We start from the raw sequence: 24179 nt of genomic DNA on the forward strand, positions 1-24179 counted from the left end.
AAGATATGTTGGATAGATGTAGTGAGAATTCACCTCTATAGGCAGGTTACGTACACACACACACAGAAGTACAGTCATATGAGTATGAATGACTCTGTAGCTTCACCCGGCCAGGTAGAAGAGCACCTGTTATCTCAACAGCAGCTCACTGTTGTCCTAGCAAACTGTTACTGTTGCTGGGAGAGGGAGAGGTGGGCATGGCAGTCCTGGGCAGCACTGTTAGCCAGCGCCGTGCTCTGCTCTCCCAGTTTAAATGCCTGGCTGGGCTGTGTATCGTTTTACCCTTTGACCTACATGGTGCTGAGTTAACCGCTTGAATGATAATGGCAATGAAATGTACATATCTGTCTAAATACACAAAGACATACCCAAAAGTGAATCCCCCACCCTTCGTTTTTGTCCGAGTGATTGTCAGGAATGCTCAGGCAGCCAGCCGCCTGTCCCTGTTCACAAACAGCTGCGGGGAACATGGGGAAAGAGAAAGTGGGAGGGAGGGAGTGCAACAATACGACTGCCTGCACAGCCGACAGACAGCCTCTACCTGCTGGTACTGGTAGGGTCTGGTGGAAGGGAACTGTGTGCGTGTACCTACGTGCATCTTTAAACGCACACACCGCCGTCACAGTAACTGTGCATCGCTATGCACCAATGTCCCCATCGTCCATACTCCTCCTCTCCACCAGGGCTTTCTGTAAGGCAAGGGGTTTAACACTCGCTGTGTGTCAATTGGTGTCACTGTTAATCATTGTTTAAGTTGTTGCAACAGAAGAGATTAAGCTACTGGCGGGGTGACCTTTTGCTGTCTTCCTCGCCGTTTTCATGTGAGGTGGGGGAGGGAGGCTGTTTTTGTGTGGCTGTTTAGGTCTTGGATGTGTAAAACCCCATTTTGATTTGTGAAGGGTTGTGTCTGTGTGTGTAGGTTATGGATGTGGGGAATGGGGATAGCACATTGACATTATATTCTACTGCTGAAAAGCCTGGATTTAAAATGATTATATCCTGTCATTTGAAATAAATGTGTAGGCATGGGCTCTAATGGAGTTCCAGCTGAGGGGATTTGATGTGTACATGTACAGTCGTATTAGGGATGTGACAAATGAAAGAAGTCTTTTAAATGTAAAAAATAAAAATGAATTGCTTTTCTGTAAAAACAATAAGAAAAATTCATAAAATTCCACGTCAATTCACAATGCTGCTGCGCTATTGCCAGCAACGGTTTGGGTCTCACGGTGCGCCCCTTTCCAGGTGGTTAAGCATTGCACCTGTACCCCAATTCCACCTCACAAAGTTTGCATTTCCTTCTCATTTAACTTCTCAAAGTATTGCCATACAGAGCGTAGCTGCTGTCGCTTGCCTTTCTGTCTTTTTCCATCTGTTAACTACAATGGCATAATGTTGGAGAGTCGACTCCCATGTGACTCCTAAGATTAAGTATTTTTTAGAACGGAGGACACTGTTTAGTTGCCGTAATTCCGTGAAGACAAACACTCGCATCTTTCATAGTGAGGGATGGATGGCGAGAGAAGAGCGGTGCACAGTATAGGCAAGTCGGCCACCAGGCAGACGGTCAGAACCGTGCACTGGGCCGTTCTATCGGCAATCTAAAGCTGTGTCTCACAATGGAATGCCGTACACGCTCGCATCATTAGCGAAGGGAAAGAGCAGGCGAGCCAGGGAGAGGGCAGAGGGGGCAGGCAGAACCATGCTCATATGTCTTGGTCATCTGTCTCTCGCAATGTCTCGTCTTCCTGGATTCACACATTCACTAAAGTAGCCTAAAGTTCGCCTCTTCATTTCTGGTTTTATTAAAATGACACAACTTTCCCCAGGCCTTTGACAGCCGGGTTACTCTGCAACACGGAAAATGATATTAACTGCACTGTGATTTTAATTTTGTGGAAAGAAAACCGTTTCTGTTTGGGATTTTTCGTAATGTTAAGGATCTCAATTTAGTTGACATGTTCACACCCCTGAGTCGTGTGGAGAGATGGTTTACAGATAGGATAATGGATTCTGTCTGCTATGGACCACACACACACACAATGAGATACACACACATCATTAATTCCCAAACAAAGAAGTCGTTAGGGCAGTGTGGGTACTGCGTAGTCGACATGTCACATTGCTTAGGGGCCGTGGATGAATGAGGGTTTAATTCCCCCCTACAAAGGCACTTACCAACCCCCGCAAGACTTGGCCTTTGTGGAATGTGGGAAATGATTGACTATTATCCATCTGTAACCGTCTACACACACGATAGTTGTTTTCCTAAGACGTCGTCCTCCCCCGGCCTTCTCTCTTTATCTAATGACTAATGGAGTCTTGTGTGTTTTGTAGGACGAGGAGGAGGAAATCAAACTGGAGATTAATATGCTCAAGAAGTACTCCCATCACAGGAACATTGCCACATACTACGGTGCTTTTATCAAGAAGAGTCCCCCAGGGCATGATGACCAACTGTGGGTGAGTGTCTAGCAGGACTGTTTCCCATTGGCTGAATAATCAGAACTGCTATATCTACAGCAGCATAAGTCAGAGCAATATCCCAAAGTCTTTTACTGTTTTGACACTCACTTAGCCTTAGAAGTGCTTATGTATTCATCTCTGTGTGTGTGTTTCTTGTAGCTGGTGATGGAGTTCTGTGGGGCAGGCTCCATCACAGACCTGGTGAAGAACACTAAAGGCAACCAGCTCAAGGAGGACTGGATCGCCTACATCTCCAGAGAAATCCTCCGGGTGAGCCCCTCCTCCGGCCCCCTCCATCCTCTCCTCCGGCTCCCTCCATCCTCTCCTCCGGCCCCCTCCATCCTCTCCTCCGGCCCCCTCCATCCTCCTCCTCCATCCCCCTCCATCCTCATCATCCTCCGGCCCCTCCATCCATCCCCTCCGGCCCTCTATCCATCCCATCTCCTCCGGCCCCTCCATCCATCCCCTCCGGCCCCCTCCATCCATCCCCTCCGGCTCCCTCTATCCATCCCCTCCGGCCCCCTCATCCTCTCCTCCGGCTCCCTCCATGCTCCCTCCATCCCTCTCCTCTGGCTCCCTCCTCCATCCATCCCCTCCATCCTCTCCTCCCCTCATCCTCTCCTCCGGCTCCCTCCCTCCATGCTCCCCTCCATCCTCTCCTCCGGCTCCCTCCATCCATCCCCCTCCGGCTCCCCCTCATCCTCCGGCTCCTCCATCCTCTCCGGCTCCCTCCATCCTCTCCTCCGGCTCCCTCCATCCATCCCCTCCGGCTCCCTCCATCCTCTCCTCCGGCTCCCTCCATCCTCTCCTCCGGCTCCCTCCATCCTCCCTCCATCCATCCCCTCCGGCTCCCTCCATCCTCTCCTCTGGCTCCCTCCATCCTCTCCTCTGGCTCCCTCCACCCTCTCCTCTGGCTCCCTCCACCCATCCCCTCCGGCTCCCTCCATCCTCCCTCCGGCCCCCCATCTCTCTCCTCCGGCTCCCTCCATCCTCTCCTCCGGCTCCCTCCATCCATCCCCTCCGGCTCCCTCCATCCTCTCCTCGGCTCCCTCCATCCTCTCCTCCGGCTCCCTCCATCCTCTCCTCCGGCTCCCTCCATCCATCCGGCTCCCTCCATCCTCCCTCCCTCCATCCATCCCCTCCGGCTCCCTCCATCCTCCCTCCATCCTCTCCTGGCTCCCTCCACCCTCTCCTCTGGCTCCCTCCACCCTCCCTCCTCCTCTGGCTCCCTCCATCCTCTCCTCTGGCTCCCTCCATCCTCTCCTCTGGCTCCCTCCACCCTCTCCTCCGGCTCCCTCCATCCATCCCCTCCGGCTCCCTCCATCCATCCCCTCCGGCTCCCTCCATCCTCTCCTCTGGCTCCCTCCATCCTCTCCTCTGGCTCCCTCCACCCTCTCCTCTGGCTCCCTCCATCCATCCCCTCCGGCTCCCTCCATCCTCTCCTCCGGCTCCCTCCTCCCTCTCCTCCGGCTCCCTCCTCTCCTCCGGCTCCCTCCTCTCCATCCATCCCCTCCGGCTCCCTCCATCCTCCCTCCATCCCTCCATCTCCTCCGGCTCCCTCCATCCATCCCTCTCCTCCGGCTCCTCCTCCATCCATCCCCTCCGGCTCCCTCCCTCCATCCTCTCCTCCGGCTCCCTCCATCCTCTCCTCCGGCTCCATCCCTCCATCCTCTCCTCTGGCTCCCTCCATCCATCCCCTCCGGCTCCCTCCATCCATCCTCCTCCGGCTCCCTCCATCCTCTCCTCTGGCTCCCTCCACCCTCTCCTCTGGCTCCCTCCACCCTCTCCTCTGGCTCCCTCCATCCTCTCCTCTGGCTCCCTCCATCCTCTCCTCTGGCTCCCTCCACCCCCTCTCCGGCTCCCTCCACCCCTCCACCCTCTCCTCCGGCTCCCTCCACCCTCTCCTCCGGCTCCCTCCACCCTCTCCTCCGGCTCCCTCCATCCTCTCCTCCGGCTCCCTCCATCCATCCCCTCCGGCTCCCTCCATCCATCCTCTCCGGCTCCCTCCCTCCATCCTCCCCCTCCGGCTCCCTCCATCCATCCTCCCTCGGCTCCTCCTCCATCCATCTCCTCTGGCTCTCCATCCATCCTCTCTCTGGCTCCCTCCATCCTCTCCTCTGGCTCCCTCCATCCTCCTCTGGCTCCCTCCACCCTCCCGGCTCCCGGCTCCCTCCATCCTCTGGCTCCCCATCCCATCTGGCTCCCTCCATCCATCTCCTCCGGCTCCCTCCATCCTCTCCTCCTGGCTCCCTCCTCCTCCGGCTCCTCCTCCTCTGGCTCCCTCCACCCTCTCCTCTGGCTCCCTCCATCCTCTCCTCTGGCTCCCTCCATCCTCTCCTCTGGCTCCCTCCACTCCTCTGGCTCCTCCGGCTCCCTCCACCCTCTCCTCCGCTCCCTCCACCCTCTCCTCCGGCTCCCTCCACCCTCTCCTCCGGCTCCCTCCACCCTCTCCTCCGGCTCCCTCCATCCTCTCCTCCGGCTCCCTCCATCCATCCCCTCCGCTCCCTCCATCCTCCTCGGCCCTCCATCCATCCCTCCGCTCCCTCCTCCCTCCATCCATCCATCCCCTCCGGCTCCCTCCATCCATCCCCTCCGGCTCCCTCCATCCTCTCCTCTGGCTCCCTCCATCCTCTCCTCTGGCTCCCTCCATCCTCTCCTCTGGCTCCCTCCATCCTCCTCCTCTGGCTCCCTCCATCCTCTCCTCTGGCTCCCTCCATCCTCTCCTCTCCTCCACCCTCTCCTCTGGCTCCCTCCACCCTCTCCTCTGGCTCCCTCCATCCTCTGGCTCCCTCCACCCTCTCCTCCGGCTCCCTCCATCCTCTCCTCCGGCTCCCTCCATCCATCCATCCCCTCCGGCTCCCTCCATCCATCCCCTCCGGCTCCCTCCATCCTCTCCTCTCGGCTCCCTCCATCCTCTCCTCCGGCTCCCTCCATCCATCCATCCCCCTCCGGCTCCCTCCCTCCATCCTCTCCGGCTCCCTCCATCCTCGGCTCCCTCCATCCTCTCCTCCGGCTCCCTCCATCCATCCCCTCCGGCTCCCTCCATCCATCCATCCTCCGGCTCCCCTCCATCCTCATCCTCTGGCTCCCCTCCCCTCCGGCTCCCTCCATCCATCCCTCCGGCTCCCTCCATCCTCTCCTCTGGCTCCCTCCATCCTCCTCCTCCTGGCTCCCTCCACCCTCTCCTCTGGCTCCCTCCACCCTCTCCTCTGGCTCCCTCCATCCTCTCCTCTGGCTCCCTCCATCCTCTCCTCCATCCATCCCTCCCTCCATCCTCTCCTCTGGCTCCCTCCATCCTCTCCTCCGGCTCCCTCCATCCTCTCCTCCGGCTCCCTCCATCCTCCTCCGGCTCCCTCCATCCATCCCCTCCGGCTCCCTCCATCCTCTCCTCCGGCTCCCTCCATCCTCTCCTCTGGCTCCCTCCATCCATCCCCTCCGGCTCCCTCCATCCTCTCCTCTGGCTCCCTCCACCCTCTCCTCTTTCCTTTAACCTTCTCCTGTCTTCAGTCTCCTTGTTCGTTGCGTAATACACATGTCAATAGAACGGTGAAGTCTTTACCCTCCACTACATCAATGCTCAGCTCTGGTCTTAGACATGTGGTCTCACCTCTACACACCTCCCTCTCCTCCTCCTCCTCTTCAGGGTCTGGCCCACCTGCACGCCCACCACGTCATCCACCGTGACATCAAGGGACAGAACGTCCTGCTCACAGAGAACGCCGAGGTCAAGCTTGGTGAGTGACATTATGTTTTGTACGTTACGGACAACAACCCTGATTGGTCTAAACCCTGCAGCTGCCAATCTCAGCTCCAAAATCACAGCCATTTTAGCCAGTCACCTAGTCTCAGTGTTTACTGCAATGCAGTTGTATATAACTAGTTTCAACTTGTCTCTTCTGATTGGTTGTCTTGTCAGTGGACTTTGGCGTGAGTGCCCAGTTGGACCGGACGGTGGGGAGGAGGAACACATTCATCGGGACACCCTATTGGATGGCGCCCGAGGTCATCGCCTGTGACGAGAACCCTGAGGCCACCTATGACTACAGAGTATGACCCTCGCCCTCTTCCACACAGTACTCAGATGTTTTAGCCCATATATGAACCTGGCCCCCTATGTCCTCCTTGACATCTTTAGCTACTGGTACGATGGGGTCGAGGATGTTGCTCTTCAGTACTGATGTAGTGTGTGTGTGTGTGTGTGTTGCTATGTCTGATGCCTCTCTCACTGTGTGTCTCTCAGAGTGACTTATGGTCCACTGGAATCACTGCCATTGAAATGGCCGAAGGAGCTCCTCGTAAGTACCTGCCTTCCCCAGGTCCCACCTCTATCGTCTCTTTTTAGATGGCAACTCTCTATTGGTTCCTTCTGCCCTTGTCTTTTGCTTTTCCGCTGTCATGTTTATACTGATTCCCTTCTGGTGTGTGTTCACTTTCAGCGCTGTGCGACATGCATCCGATGCGAGCACTCTTCCTCATCCCAAGGAACCCTCCCCCGCGACTCAAGTCTAAGAAGTGGTAAGTTACCAAGATTCTGTCAGCTGGGTTTAGAGGTCTCCTCTCTCGCTCTCCTCCCTCCTCCTCCTCTCTGAACAGCTGTGGCACATGGGAGGAAGGCCTGTTGGCTCACGGCGAGGCTCCCCAGCCCTCGTTCCGGGGGGAAACTCAACCCTCAGCCTTTCCTCTGGCACCGGTGCATTTACGATTATGACCGCTTTTCTTCTGAGACGGGGTTTTCCCGGAATATTCATTGTATATAAGTTATGAAAGGCTCACTGGATTTCTGTCTAAATGGATAAAACAGGTTCTTCCTATTTCAGACGTGTAGTTTCTCAGGCTCCTTTGACAGTTTAGTTTGTCATTTGTTGTCTTGTCAGTGGGTTGTAGAAGATGGATTTATTTTATGTCAGACAAGCCCCTCAGATTACATGATTACTGGTGGTAATACGACTATCTCGTTAGCGGCCTCATCTGTCTTGACCCCCCCCCCTCCAGGTCTAAGAAGTTTTGCAGCTTCATCGAGGGCTCCCTGGTGAAGAACTACAACCAGCGCCCCCCCACCGAGCAGCTGCTGAAGCACCCCTTCATCAGGGACCAGCCCAACGAGAGGCAGGTCCGCATCCAGCTCAAAGACCACATCGACCGCACCAAGAAGAAGAGGGGGGAGAAAGGTGAGTCTGTTTGAAAAGACTGCCTGAAATGTCTGCCTGTTTTGGTGGGATGGAGTTTTTCCTACCTGGTGAAATCACCAGGTGGTAAATTAGTTAATAGACCAATGAAAGAGTTCCAAACCATTTTCACCACTCAGACCAATCCCAGATACTTTGGTTGTGTAAATTGCTCTTTGCTAAGAAGCTATTTGTATTTATGTTCAACCATTTGAATTGAAAACAATCACATTAAGGTACTTAATTGTGTTACCCAGAAATGATTGATGTTGAGATGACATCTGCTTTGGGCTTTTTAATGTGCTTTACACTGAATAGCCCATGTTTCTACATCTTGTCACACTATCCACGTATTGTTTTTCAGATGAGACTGAATATGAGTACAGCGGGAGTGAGGAGGAAGAGGAGGATGCTGGAGAGCAAGAGGGAGAGCCTAGGTAATGGTTTAGTGTTACACGTTGATGTACACAGTTCATTTTGCAATTCCCAATATAGCGGGATAGCACTCCTCACGCCTACCTGGAATCATTAAACAACTCCACCCATCTGACACAGAAACGGACTATTCCCTTGAACCAAATCATTAACTAACTCGCCATTTCCATTGAATTAACTCATGAACAAACTCACTGTTCCCTTGAACTAAATCACTATTCCCTCGTTTCCGCTCGTCCTCCCTGCAGCTCCATAGTGAACATGCCGGGTGAGTCGACGCTGCGTAAGGACTTCATCCGGCTGCAGCAGGAGAACAAGGAGCGCTCGGAGGCGCTGCGCCGACAGCAGCTCCTGCAGGAGCAGCAGCTCCGTGAGCAGGAGGAGTACAAGCGCCAACTATTGGCCGAGAGGCAGAAACGCATTGAGCAACAGAAGGAGCAGAGGAGGCGGCTGGAGGAGGTAGAGTTATTAAACATTGATTCGTAGATTTAAAAAAACTAAAAGGTGTTTAAGTAAAACGTGTATGTATAATTTAAGGTGCGAGTACAGTGCGAGGTGTTGCATGCTCTGAACAACTCGATTGGCTAGTTCTGCTGTTTGAAGAAATGGGCAGGGTGTAGGTTGATCCTGCAGCCACGAATGGACAGAGAAACTGTGATCACCCCATAGAGGGTCGAACTTGGATAGCCCACGATGACGCAGACCATGCTGTCTCAGAAGACTGCCATTACAAGGATGAAAGGTGTCCTATATTTCTAGATCTATAGACCGCTGCTCCTCGCTTGATCATTTCACCAAAGCCTGTATTTGACTTCCCATCCTCTTGTTTTCCTCAAATCATTCAGATCACTACTACTATGGACAATCATTGCCATAGTAGCAGTGATATCTCATAATATCTTTGAACAGGGAATCCCAACTAGAATTTCAGCTCTCCCTGTGTGTCGTATCCCTGAGGTTCTCTCTCTGTCGCCCCCTCCTGGTGCCTCACAGCAACAGCGACGCGAGCGCGAGATGAGGAGGCAGCAGGAGCGTGAGCAGCGCCGCCGCGAGCAGGAGGAGAAGAGGCGCATGGAGGAGATGGAACGACGGCGGAAAGAGGACGATGAGCGCCGGAGGGCGGAGGAGGAGAAGAGGAGGAGCGACCGTGAGCAGGTAGGTCTTTAAGTGACAAGAAGCACTCTAATTGGCCTACATGCTGGGCAGTTTTGTCACTTCCTGTATTTCATCCAATCATGGAGGCTGTGTTTGATTGACAGGAGTACATTCGTCGGCAGCTGGAAGAGGAGCAGAGGCACCTGGAGATCCTGCAACAGCAGCTGCTCCATGAACAGGCCATGCTCCTGGTAAGAAACTTGCATCCTACCACTCTTACTCTCCAGGGGCGCGTTCAGGAGGCCACAACGTTACAGAACGTTCAGAAATTGGTGACGTAGGACACCCATGAGTCTTTGTCAAGTTGAACAGGGAATGGTGTCTGGAGCTGTATTCTATTACATTTGTATTGACAATGTTGTAAATGTTGCACCCCACTGAGAAAGACCCTGTTTTCAGGACTGCATCGCACATTTAGGAGCAAGCTCTTTTCTAGAACATAGATAGTAATCAAGGCAAGGTGTTATGGCCATATTGTATGATATATGGTTTATGTTAGCTGTTGTATAGATTTGTCAAATACCCTACTGGAAGATGGAGTTCCTATGTTTCTCGGTCGGTGTCTCTGGTTACATTCACATCCTGAGGAAATGAGTCGAGAGAGATGTGTATATACACCGCCCAAAAAAATAAAGGGAACACTTAAACAACACAATGTAACTCCAAGTCAATCACACTTCTGTGAAATCAAACTGTCCACTTAGGAAGCAACACTGATTGACAATACATTTCACATGCTGTTGTGCAAATGGAATAGACAACAGGTGGAAATTATAGGCAATTAGCAAGACACCCCCAATAAAGGAGCGGTTCTGTAGGTAGTGACCACAGACCACTTCTCAGTTCCTATGCTTCCTGGCTGATGTTTCGGTCACTTTTGAATGCTGGCGGTGCTTTCACTCTAGTGGTAGCATGAGACGGAGTCTACAACCCACACAAGTGGCTCAGGTAGTGCAGCTCATCCAGGATGGCACATCAATGCGAGCTGTGGCAAGAAGGTTTGCTGTGTCTGTCAGCGTAGTGTCCAGAGCATGGAGGCGCTACCAGGAGACAGGCAGGGAGGTCATACAGGCACATGGAGGCCACACACACTACTGAGCCTAATTTTGACTTGTTTTAAGGACATTACATCAAAGTTGGATCAGCCTGTAGTGTGGTTTTCCACTTTAATTTTGAGTGTGACTCCAAATCCAGACCTCCATGGGTTGATACATTTGATTTCCATTGATAATTTTTGTGTGATTTGTTGTCAGCACATTCAACTATGTGAAGAAAAAGTATTTAATAAGAATATTTCATTCATTCAGATCTATTTTAGTGTTCCCTTTATTTTTTTTGAGCAGTGTGTGTGTGTGTATATATATATATATATTTAAATCACCTTTTATGTTTCTTTATTGCCCATTCTATCTTGCTTCCCATAAATTGAACCATTCCACACTATTCACCCAATCCTCAACTTTGTTTCTATTACTCGCTAAAGAAAGTTGTAACATTAATTTATTTGTGGGTAATGAAATGAAAGAATCTGCATCTTAATGTAGACTTTATATAACATGTTTGTAGGCTTTAATTTTTCAAGTTTACTTCATCTTTGATTCAGCTTAGTTCTATAGTCTTCAAGTGCTTCATTTAATAGAAATACCCCCCGAGGTAGCATTAGCTTACACATGCCATTAGCCTCTTTCCCCCATGTCTAATGTGCCTCAACTCAGCCGCGCACTCTGCATCAGGAGTTCAAATGGAGGGAGCTGGAGGAGCAGCGGAAGGCAGAGCGTCTCCACAAGCGTCTGCAGCAGGAGCAGGCCTATCTGCTGTCCCTCCAGCACGACAATAAACCACCGCAGCCCTGCGAAAAGACTGAAGACCCCAAGAGAATGTCCCCCGACAGTACTAGCAAAGCCCCTCCGACAGCGTCCCCAGGCCCCGTGGGCGATAGAGCCCCAGCTCCACAACCCCACTTCCTCAACAATGTTAATGCTATTGCTTCACGGAGAACGTCCTGCGATAACACTAGGTCCCCACAAACCCACTTCCTGGACAACGTCACTGCTAACGCCCCACGGAGAATGTCCTCGGATACCACAAAGTCCCCACAAACCACGTCCCGGGATAACACTACCAAGACCCCTCAGAAACTGTCCCCAAACAGTGTTGATGAAGACTCAGAAAATACCCCCTCTGACAATAGCGATGCCCTAGCCACCCAGTCCACAGACGTTACTAAACCCTCACAGACCGGGGGCTTTGACGGCCCCAAGTCCCCACAGACCGACCGCTCGGAGCTTAGCGACGCGCTCAGTGATCCTCAGCCAATCAGAGAGGTGAACCACAACACGACGTCACTTCCTTGTCCTGCTGCCTGCTGCTACTTCTATTCTAGCTGCCTGCCCCCCCCCCTTCCACACAGCGTGTTATGTTAGTCCTGGTGGTGTGAGCTGGAGCTATGGTTGTCTTTTTTCTTTCAGTTATCGTTTTAAAATAGTGTTTAATTCTTCACACAACTGTGTTTAATGTATGCGACACAAAATAGCCTAACTTTACCTTACAAGGATAACAATGTTGTCTGTTTCTGATTGGGTAGCGCGACTCAAAATGATTAGTGAATAGACTTCTCAGCCAACCATTTAGTTTGACCTTCCGGCTAAGAGGAGCGAGGACAGTCAGAGAAAAGAAAGCCAGTCGCTCACAACCACCGCCTCTCTAAAACTGAACTAATGCACAGCTGTGTTGCTTCACTTCTGGCTCTAGTCTTTGCTTGACTATCTGATGCTTCTCTACTAAAACGTCTTGAGGATGACGTGTCTGAGTCTTGAGAAGACTGAGCAAGAAAAAGACTTAAGTATAGACTGAATCGCTCCAAGCTGGATCTCTGTCAACATCATTTTGCGTTTAGGACCAAATGGTTTGCTTACGCAAAACACGGTACATTTTCTCTTGCCATTAGTCAGCTATAATTAATTACGTGAAAAATGCACCTATTTTTCTTTCATATTTCTTTCATTCACAGTTGAGTTGCCATACCTGAATGTAACACAAATATTTAAATCAACGGGCTTGAGTTGATATAGCCTTAAGCAGTAGGTGATGTTAAGTCGAAGCTGTCTGTGCTTCACACATTCTTGTGAATTACCAGTTGTATTGCTGTCTCTGCCGCAGTGTTGAAAAGCACACGGAGTAGTCGGGGTTCCTGCTCTTGTCTTCCACTCCCATACCTACTAAATAAGCGTGATGGTTTGTTATGCAGCTGTACCTTGTACTCTTCAGGTAAGTGACTGGAGAGGTTGTCATGCATGTGGTCAACTCAGGCCCACACTAACGTATGTGTGCTGCTGGGTCCTAGAGAGAGACTGTGTTCTCTGGGATGACTCCCCTAGAGGTGTAAGATGTCATTAACAGACTGTCTGAGGTGGGTTCGTGTGCATGTCAGCGGACTTTCCCTCCCTGTCGATAACAAGGCGTCGGCTTCAGTGTTGACTCTTCCTCGTTCTCCGTGTGTATTTTGTCGTCTCGTTAATGCCTCAACCTTGACCCCGCTGATCCTCACTGACCCTGTCTGTCTGTCTGTGTCCTGCATTCCCAGGCCGACGAGCGCTTCCGAAAGAACATTCAGGGCTCCCCCCAGACCGCCCCACCCACCAAGCAGCCCCCCGTGCCCCCCCGCTCCGAACCCTTCTCTAACGGCAGCTCCTCCTCCGAGTCTGTCCCGCCTGCCATGCACCGACCCATGGAACCACAGGTAAACCCGTCATCCCTCCCTTCTCTCTCTCCATACAGTAGGTTATCTGACAGCAAGGCATTGACGCGTTGTCCATTCTAGCACCCACACAGATATGGAATGATGTATCTCTGTGGGTGAGCTAGTAGAGGTCCCAATACAATGACATACTCTGATGTCAGTAGATCTACTCATTTGTGTCATAATGGGATTTCTGGAACTTTCCACTAATTGACCTGAGCAAAAGGTTGTCCTTTCAGTGGCGTGATAAACATTACCCAGGATGCCAGAGGAGGCTGCATGTGATTGGCTGCTCATCTCCCCTTCACTCATCTCCGTGCCCCTCTTACTGTGCCATTCAACTCTCTGTTGTCCTGTTATTTGTCATCACTGTAAATGTTTTTGTGCGTGAACCTGTTTGACGGTTTCTGTTGTCGCTTTTGTATGTGTACGTCTCAGACTGCATGACGTCTGTATGTGTACGTCTCAGACTGCATGACGTATGTATGTGCAATGCATGTCTGTTATATGCATATGTTTTCAGCCATGTCCTTCATCTCTGTGCCTTCACTCTGTGGTTTGACCTTCTCCCCCCTACCTCCCCCCTGTTCTCTCCCCTCTGTGTGTCTGTCTGTCTGTCTGGAAGGTCCAGTGGTCCCACCTGGCCGCTCTTAAGAGCAGCAGCGCCGCCCCGCCCCCCGTCGTGTCTCGCTCCCATTCCTTCAGTGAACCCGCGGTTCCTAGTTTTGCACATCTCCATCTGCGCTCCCAGGAGCCCCACAACCACCACCTTCACCCCTCTGCTGCCGCACCATCAGCTGCACGCACTGACCCCCAGCCCCTTGCCTCGGGCCCCAGCGACGAGGTGCCCCCCAGGGTAAGAAAGGACACCCCAGGGGACCTCCTTTTTCAGCCCCCATCTGTGGTCCCCTCTCAAGGGCAAGCTAGCCATGTCTACAGCCTCTCTGGGTGTCCCATTCAACACCAGTGGGATTGCACTGTGGGCTTTTGCCTTCGCCATTATAAGGCTATGTCCCACAGCATAGTGTAGAGCTACAATAAAGTAGATTAGACTAGTAGTCTGGTCCAGTAGCATAATTAGTGACTGATTGTAACTCCTGGTTGTAGCTGCAATTGTCCCAGTGTACTGTACTGGTAGTCTCTATAGTAATTAGCTTTACTCAGTGCTGTGCTTCCACTGGCTAACTACACCATATGGTCCTGCATGGCTTCATGAGTTGTTCCTCTTCTAGTACTTCACCGTGTACATCCTGCATGTCCATCATATTCACTGTTCACTAATGTAACGGAGGGCCGACCGAAACAATACATAGACAATACATAAACCCTGAACAGACCACTGCTTGGTGGGGATAATAGATCATAGCTATTGAATAATGATTTGGGTCCATTACCAATATCCATGTCTTTGTAGATGAATAAAATGATCCAGCAATCTATCTGTAGGGGTAGAAGAGGGATTGGGGCTATGCAGCGGTGCCAGGCCCTGCTGTGTGGTGGTGGTGGTAGTTTATGCTCCTGTAGCCAGGTGTGTGAGGGCGTCTGTCTTGTCTACCACAGGTTCCAGTGAGGACAACATCCAGGTCCCCTGTGTTGTCACGCAGAGACTCTCCTCTCCAGGCCTCTGCCCCGCCTAGCAACCAGGCAGTACAGAGGAGCGCCGGCAGGTAGGCGGTCAACTCTGTGTGGTTTTTGAAAAAGTTCAATTGTTCGTGGGCTGAGATTGGGGAAGTGTGTGTGTGTGTTTTCAATCTCTCTCCTGTGTCTTCCAGTAATGCGGAGCCACGTCTGCTGTGGGACCGAGTGGAGAAGCTGGTTCCCAGGCCCGGCAGTGGCAGTTCCTCTGGCTCCTCCAACTCCAGCTCCCAGGCCGGCTCTGGGGAGAGGTTCAGAGCACGCTGTGAGTGTACACACACACACACACACACACAAATAGACACACACACACACACACACACACGAATAGACACACACACACACACACACACACACACACACACACACGAATAGACACACACACACACACACGAATAGACACACACACACAATAGACACACACACACACGAATAGACACACACACACACACGAATAGACACACACACACACACGAATAGACACACACACACACACACACACGAATAGACACACACACACACGAATAGACACACACACACACACACACACACACGAATAGACACACACACACACACACACACACACACACGAATAGACACACACACACACACACACACACACGAATAGACACACACACACACACACACACGAATAGACACACACACACGAATACACACACACACACACACACACACGAATAGACACACACACACACACACACACACACACACACACACACACACACACACGAATAGACACACACACACACACACACACGAATAGACACACACACACACACACACGGGAATAGACACACACACACACACACACACACACACACACACACACGGGAATAGACACACACACACACACACACACACACACACACACACGGGAATAGACACACACACACACACACACGAATAGACACACACACACACACACACACACACACACACACACACACGAATACACACACACACACACACACACAATAGACACACACACACACACACACACGAATAGACACACACACACACACACACACGAATAGACACACACACACACACACACACGAATAGACACACACACACACACACACGAATAGACACACACACACACACACACACACGAATAGACACACACACACACACACACACACACACACACGAATAGACACACACACACACACACACACACACGACACACACACACACACACGAATAGACACACACACACACACACACACAACACACACACACACACACACACACGAATAGACACACACACACACACACACGAATAGACACACACACACACACACACACACACACACACACACACACGAATAGACACACACACACACACACACACGAATAGACACACACACACACACGAATAGACACACACACACACACACACACACACACACGAATAGACACACACACGAATAGACACACACACTAGACACACACACACACACACACACACACGAATAGACACACACACACACACACACACGAATAGACACACACACACGAGTAGACACACACACGACTAGACACACACACACGACACACACACACGGGAATAGACACACACACACACACGAATAGACACACACACACACACGACTAGACACACACACACACACGACTAGACACACACACACACACGAATAGACACACACACACACACACACGAATAGACACACACACACACACACACACACACACACACAATAGACACACACACACACACGAATAGACACACACACACACGAATACACACACACACACACACGAATACACACACACACACACACGAATAGACACACACACACACGAATAGACACACACACACACACGAATAGACACACACACACACACACACACGAATAGACACACACACACACACGAATAGACACACACACACACGAATAGACACACACACACACACACACACACACACACGAATAGACACACACACACACGAATAGACACACACACACACGAATACACACACACACACACGAATAGACACACACACACACGAATAGACACACACACACACGAATAGACACAATAGACACACACACACACACACACGAATAGACACACACACACACGAATAGACACACACACACACGAATAGACACACACACACACGAATAGACACACACACACACACACACGAATAGACACGCACACACACACGAATGCACACACACACGAATAGACACGCACACACATGAATAGAGACACACACACACACACGAATAGACACACACACACACACGACTAGACACACACACACACACACGAATAGACACACACACACACACGAATAGACACACACACACACACGAATGCACACACACACGAATAGACACACACACACACACGAATAGACACACACACACACACACACACACACACGACTAGACACACACACACACACGAATAGACACACACACACACACGACTAGACACACACACACACACACGACTAGACACACACACACACACGACTAGACACACACACGAATAGACACACACACACACACACGACTAGACACACACACACGAATAGACACAAACACACACACACGAATAGACACACACACACGAATAGACACACACACATAGACACACACACACACACGAATAGACACACACACGAATAGACACACACACACACACACACACACACACGAATAGACACACACACACACACACACACACGAATAGACACACACACACACACACAAATATACACGCACACACACACGGATAGACACACACACACACACACACACGAATAGACACACACACACACACACGAATAGACACACACACGAATAGACACACACACACGAATAGACACACACACACACGAACACACACACACGAATAGACACACACACACACACACACACGAATAGACACACACACACACACACGAATAGACACACACACGAATAGACACACACACACACACACACACACACGAATAGACACACACACACACACACACGAATAGACACACACACACACACACAAATATAGACACACACACACGCACACACACACGGATAGACACACACACAAATATACACACACACACACACACACACACACACACGGATAGACACACACACACACACACGAATAGACACACACACACACACACGAATAGACACACACACACACACACACGACTAGACACACACACACGACGAATAGACACACACACACACACACACACACGAATAGACACACACACACACACACGAATAGACACACACACACACACACACACACGACGAATAGACACACACACACACGACTAGACACACACACACACACACACGACTAGACACACACACACACACACGACAGACACACACACACACACACACACGACTAGACACACACACGAACACACACACACACGAATAGACACACACACACACGAATAGACACACACACACACAATGCACACACACACACACACGAATAGACACACACACACACACACACAAATATACACGACACACACACACACGGATACACACACACACGAATAGACACACACACACACACACGAATAGACACACACACACGAATAGACACACACAACGAATAGACACACACACACAACACGAATAGACACACACACACACACACACACACGAATACACACACACACACACGAATAGACACACACACACGAATAGACACACACACACGAATAGACACACACACACACACACGAATAGACACACACACGAATAGACACACACACACACACACGAATAGACACACACACGAATAGACACACACACACACACACACACACGAATAGACACACACACACACACACACGAATAGACACACACACACACACACAAATATACACGACACACACACACGGATAGACACACACACAAATATACACGCACACACACACGGATAGACACACACACACACACACGAATACACACACACACACACACACACGAATAGACACACACACAGACACGAATAGACACACACACACGAATAGACACACACACACACACACGAATAGACACACACACACACACACACACACACGACTAGACACACACACGAATAGACACACACACACCAATGCACACACACACACGAATAGACACACACACACACACACACACACGAATAGACACACACACACACACACGAATAGACACACACACACACACACACACACACGAATAGACACACACACACACACACACGAATACACACACACACGAATAGACACACACACACACACGAATACACACACACACACACGACACACACACACACACACACACACACACACACACACACACGAATAGACACACACACACACACACACACACACGAATAGACACACACACACACACACACGACTAGACACACACACACACACACGAATAGACACACACACACACACACACACACACACGAATAGCACACACACACACACACACACACACACGAATAGACACACACACACACACACGAATACACACACACACACACACACACACACACACACGAATACACACACACACACACACACACACACACACACGAATAACACACACACACACACACACACACGAATAGACACACACACACACACACACGAATAGACACACACACACACACACACGGAATACTGGATGTACAATACTGCATTTAGTATCTTGTAGGTCTTCCACTGATGTTGGTTTACTATCCTCTCCTCCAGCATCGTCTAAGTCTGAGGGCTCCCCACTGCAACGCCCCGACAACGCTGCCAAGAAGCCTGACGACAAGAAGGACTTTGCCCGACCCAACCGGCCAGCCGTAAGAACCTGTCTCTTATGACTGTGTCCACATACTGCTGTAGTAGTGGTCCCTGCATCTGGCTGTAAACCAGGCCAGCACTGCAGCCTGCTACAGTAACAGTGTGGTGGTGTTTCTATGACTGACTATCCCGTTGTCTTATCTTTTGGTGTTCCCTATGGGCCATGACACGACAACCTGTGGAATCCCATTACTCCAACGATGTGATTACGGGGGGAATTGTATAGGGGGACGTGGTAAGCAAGCGTGCATAAGAATGTCATGCTATGCTTATTTTGCATGTGCCACCATGTATGCTAATCCGTTTCAGAAGAGGGTTGTTCTGTGAGAAGCTCGGTGCCCAATTCCATCGCTTTTCCATTTGCCTCATTTGTCCTCCTCTCCGTGGCTGCCACGTGATTGGCTGACGATGCACCTCTGACCCGCCATTCTCCCTGCTGTCTTCCTTCCTCCTGCCTGCTCCGTCCCAATCTAGTTTCTCTTACTCTCACCAGTCCAGTCTTCACCTGGCACATCACACTGTTTTCAGTAGCCTATGTTGGCTAGCTTTTAACTGAGGTTAATATTATGGCCTTAATGTATGGGGAATGATTCAATCCTTTGTCAATGCATCCTCCCCCTGTAAAACTAGTATTCAATAATCTGACATGGTGTAAATCAGTGATGACATTAGGAAAGGGAGTATTGAAAATATCTTGAGCCTTATTTGACCCCTCCTTGACCTCTAGGACCTGACGGCCCTGGCCAAAGAGCTGCGGGCAGTGGAGGATGTGCGGCCCCCCCACAAGGTGACAGACTACTCCTCTTCCAGCGAGGAGTCGGGCACCACTGACGAAGACGACGATGAAGAAGTGGACCAGGACGCCGCAGACGAGTCCACCTCGGGAGCAGAGGATACCAGGGCCGGGTACGTAACAACTCTGACCTGGGCCCGTATTCACAAAGCGTCTTAGTCTGCAATCAGGTTTCCTCTCATCCGTGTAATCTCATTCATTATTATCTGAAAGGCAAAACTGATCATAGATCAGCACACTGACACTTTATGAACTTGAGGCCTTAGTGATACTGCCCTAAAGAGAGGCTTTCAAATGGCGCGGGCGGCACACTTTGATGTTATATTATATCAACATGAAAAGTCGGTCATATAATATATACTATATAGCATAGAAAGACTTGTATGAGGGGAGTCATTTGGGTCATTAAAAAGTCCTAAATAAGTCCCATGTATTATTAATAATTGGAGTTTGAAAATGAGACGTACTGTTTCCACCAGGAGAGGTCTGAGTAACGGAGAGACTGCATCCCTGAAGACCTTACTGGCCCACGACGACTCCGAGAACGACCTCACCACACCCTCCAAGGATGGCACCTTGGTCATCAGACAGGTAGGACTGCAGAAGACCCTCTGGTTGTTATCATGTCTTCTCTCTTTTGTCTGTAGTACTAAATGTAAGCCATATATTCCCCCACCCACTTCCACCCCTGGTTTCAGTTATCTTGTTTGATTTCCTATGTTGAGTCTTGGTTTGCTGGTAAAGCACACTGTCATGTACAGTTACTAGTGGGAAAACGACGAGATAGAAGTTGAGGTTGTTCTTGGTTACAGAGCGCGGGCGACATAAAGCGCCCGGCGGTCAATGTCTCTTCATCCTCCTCCGGTCCCAGTGTGGCTCCCGGTCAAGCCGTTCAAGCACATCCTCCCGGTCCTGGTAACGGTCACCAGGAGAAAAACGGCTTTGCCAGCCGCATTCACCTGCTGCCAGACCTTATTCAGCAGAGTCACCACTCCCCCACCTCCGCCTCCTCTTCCATCTCCAACTCCCCCTCCTCCTCCTCCTCCAGCCATGTCAGCCCAGCCATGTCCCCCCAGACCCCCCTGGACAAGCTCACTGCCATCGAGGTATGTCCCCTGTCCCTTAAGCTGGCTACTCTGGTTGTTCAGTCTACTCTGTCCCCTGCTGGCTGGCTGACTGAACTGACTAATGATCTCTGGGCTGCTGCACCTTCTGAATATTACTCATAGCACTGCCTCTTACACTAGCGCCACCTAGTGTGGGACCTTCGCAATGAGCAAGCGACTTGACTAGTCTAGAGAGCGTTTGTAAAACATTTTGCCAAGGTGCAAGCTGGGAGGTGAAGTCTATGTAGTCCATCTTGTCAGGGGTAAAGACGTTGTGGAACACCTCATTGGACTTCATCTCCCATCTCTCCATGGCCCTAGTGCTTTGGTGTCATTTCACTCTAGCAGTTTAGTAGTAGGCTGCACCTGGGTGGTAGCTAGCATGCTTGGTGTGCGGTGCTTTTGGTCAACCCCAGCTTGTATGGATTTTACTGGCCAACTAAAGGTGTGTGTTAGCATGATAACAACACTACTATCATGGAAGACACTGAACAGCGCGGCTACCTTTTAGCCTAATGATAAACTGCTGCGTTTTGATGGTGGTGTTTGATCAAATCTGTGTGCTTTACACTGGCAATTTGACTTTCCATATTTCATCACCTTTCATCCCATTTCTCTCTGAATTTCTGTTTCTATCCTGAACACGCCATCTTTGTTTCGTCTTCCATGTTGGTTCTGCTTTCCTTTTTAAGTCACTAACCTTGTTTTTCATGCCTGCTTCCAACAACTGCATGTCAAATCTTCCCATGCGTTTTGTGTGTTTGTTTTGTTTTTCCCGTCTGTAAAGTAGATGTCATGTTTCATTACCAGATGATGAGCAATGTCCTGATGTCCAGCGTATTGTAACAGAACTCAGTGTGTAGATAGTGTTTTATGAAGCCCTGTGGTTTCTAAAGCAGATCTGAGTGATTCTCAGTTTTAGATTGGCCAAGCCTGCAGGCCCTTCCTATTGTACTGTTAATTGGCTACTATAAAGCCTATTCAGCCATGAACATGTCTATCATAGAACGTCATGAGCGCAGTAAAATGAATCCGTTGCTGAGATCGAACCAGACTCACTGCAGCTGCCATAGCTCCCCCTGCTGGGGTAAAAAAGTATTCTTTAATACAAACAGATTATACAATAAACAATGTTGTAATATTTGACAGTATGAAGCCAAGGAGAAATGGGCTTAGGCAATACTGATAGTGTAGCAGACCAGGTTGAGTTACAGGTAGATGGGGATCTTTTAGGGCGGCAGGTAGCTTAGCCTGTAACCGAAAGGTCTCTAGTTCGAATCCCAGAAGCGACATGGTAAAGATTCAGTTGATGTGCCCTTGAGCAAGGCACTTAACCCTAATTGCTCCAGTGTCACAACGGATAATGTCTGATCCCTGGCCGTGACACCACTCTCTGAGGGTGTCTCGGGGGGAGTTGGGATATGCAAAAAACACATTTCCATTTCACACTTGATACAGGACAAATATAAGCACCCAACATTCTTATATCTATCCACTGTTGTGTGTGTGTGTATTCTGCTCTCACTCCCGTGCCTGTGTCGCCAGACCCACTCGGCCAGCAACACCATGCAGAAACACAAGTCTTCCTCCTCCTTCACCCCCTTCATCGACCCGCGCCTCCTGCAGGTCTCTCCCTCCAGCGGCAGCTCCCTCAACAACATGGGTGAGTCACCACCTCTTCCTTCTCTACCCTTTTAATGCTGATTTAGGATCAGCTCTCTTTTCTCCAGTCCTCTTCTTATCCATTAACAATAGAATCATCTCTGGGTCAGTAACTAGGAGTTAGTATACACTGACCTATACATAGAACATGCTTGGCACAGGAAGTGTAATACAGAGCATGATCAACAAGGGATAGCAAAGCCCTGCCCCTTCTCCCTTTGACCTCTGACCTTTGGTGTCCACAGCTGCCTTCGGGAACGACGGGCGGCTGGTGGACGCCCTGAGGGCTGACCCGTCCCGTAAGGGCTCCGTGGTCAATGTGAACCCGGTCAACACACGCCCCCAGAGCGACACGCCCGAGATCCGCAAGTACAAGAAGAGGTTCAACTCTGAGATCCTGTGTGCTGCACTATGGGGTACGTACCTGAGGAAGAGGTGGCTGAGTAGAAGGATAGCGTTGATAGATAGATAGATGAATAGATAGATAGATGGATGTGATAGGATGGATGTATGTGTATATATACTGATAGGATGGATGAATGGGTGTATAACATTTATAGGAAATCCATCATAGGTTTAATGACAAGCATGACAGACCTGCCTCTCCCTCAGTTCTGACTGGTGTGTGTCCCTGTCCTCCCCCTGGGTTCTGACTGGTGTGTGTGTGTGTGTGTCCCTGTCCTCTCCCAGGTGTCAACCTGCTGGTGGGGACAGAGAGTGGTCTGATGCTGCTGGACCGTAGCGGTCAGGGGAAGGTCTACCCCCTCATCAGCCGACGGCGCATCCAGCAGATGGACGTCCTGGAGGGACTCAACGTCCTGGTCACTATATCAGGTACGGACCACGGAGGTGCACGGACACACGAATACACTCTCCTGACTTATCCTGTACTCCCAACTCATTCTCTCTTTCTCTTGTTTTTCTATCCCTCCCCCTCTCCCCCACACACACACACAGGGAAGAAGAATAAGTTGCGTGTGTACTACCTGTCCTGGCTGAGGAACAAGATACTCCACAACGACCCCGAGGTGGAGAAGAAGCAGGGCTGGGTGACTGTAGGAGAGCTGGAGGGCTGCGTACACTACAAAGTTGGTACGTTCCATTCCCCATTTACCATCAGGAATGACACTTCTCTTGT

At 50.5% G+C, this 24179-nt stretch overlaps 1 protein-coding gene across 18 annotated transcripts in view; it reads left to right on the top strand.

Annotated features, from left to right (window-relative positions):
* LOC112266423 (mitogen-activated protein kinase kinase kinase kinase 4) overlaps positions 1–24179 on the top strand; it is a 52697-nt gene that overhangs the window by 22130 nt on the left and 6388 nt on the right. For 2 of the 18 annotated variants that reach the window (XM_042296943.1, XM_042296947.1), the window contains exons 4-28: positions 2338–2463; positions 2626–2736; positions 6110–6200; positions 6383–6513; positions 6707–6761; positions 6903–6981; positions 7459–7634; positions 7996–8068; positions 8315–8525; positions 9060–9221; positions 9326–9412; positions 10937–11545; positions 12805–12960; positions 13586–13816; positions 14521–14627; positions 14733–14860; positions 19382–19479; positions 19707–19715; positions 20208–20386; positions 20753–20864; positions 21086–21379; positions 22925–23042; positions 23287–23457; positions 23732–23875; positions 23999–24133. In XM_042296943.1, the coding sequence (XP_042152877.1) occupies positions 2338–2463; positions 2626–2736; positions 6110–6200; positions 6383–6513; positions 6707–6761; positions 6903–6981; positions 7459–7634; positions 7996–8068; positions 8315–8525; positions 9060–9221; positions 9326–9412; positions 10937–11545; positions 12805–12960; positions 13586–13816; positions 14521–14627; positions 14733–14860; positions 19382–19479; positions 19707–19715; positions 20208–20386; positions 20753–20864; positions 21086–21379; positions 22925–23042; positions 23287–23457; positions 23732–23875; positions 23999–24133 (3793 nt within the window). The remainder of the gene's footprint in view (positions 1–2337; positions 2464–2625; positions 2737–6109; positions 6201–6382; positions 6514–6706; positions 6762–6902; positions 6982–7458; positions 7635–7995; positions 8069–8314; positions 8526–9059; positions 9222–9325; positions 9413–10936; positions 11546–12804; positions 12961–13585; positions 13817–14520; positions 14628–14732; positions 14861–19381; positions 19480–19706; positions 19716–20207; positions 20387–20752; positions 20865–21085; positions 21380–22924; positions 23043–23286; positions 23458–23731; positions 23876–23998; positions 24134–24179) is intronic. The other 16 variants (XM_042296945.1, XM_024443868.2, XM_042296946.1 and 13 more) reach the window with 15 other exon arrangements.

Source organism: Oncorhynchus tshawytscha, linkage group LG14 (assembly GCF_018296145.1).
Source record: "Oncorhynchus tshawytscha isolate Ot180627B linkage group LG14, Otsh_v2.0, whole genome shotgun sequence".
Taxonomy (NCBI): Eukaryota; Metazoa; Chordata; class Actinopteri; order Salmoniformes; family Salmonidae; genus Oncorhynchus; species Oncorhynchus tshawytscha.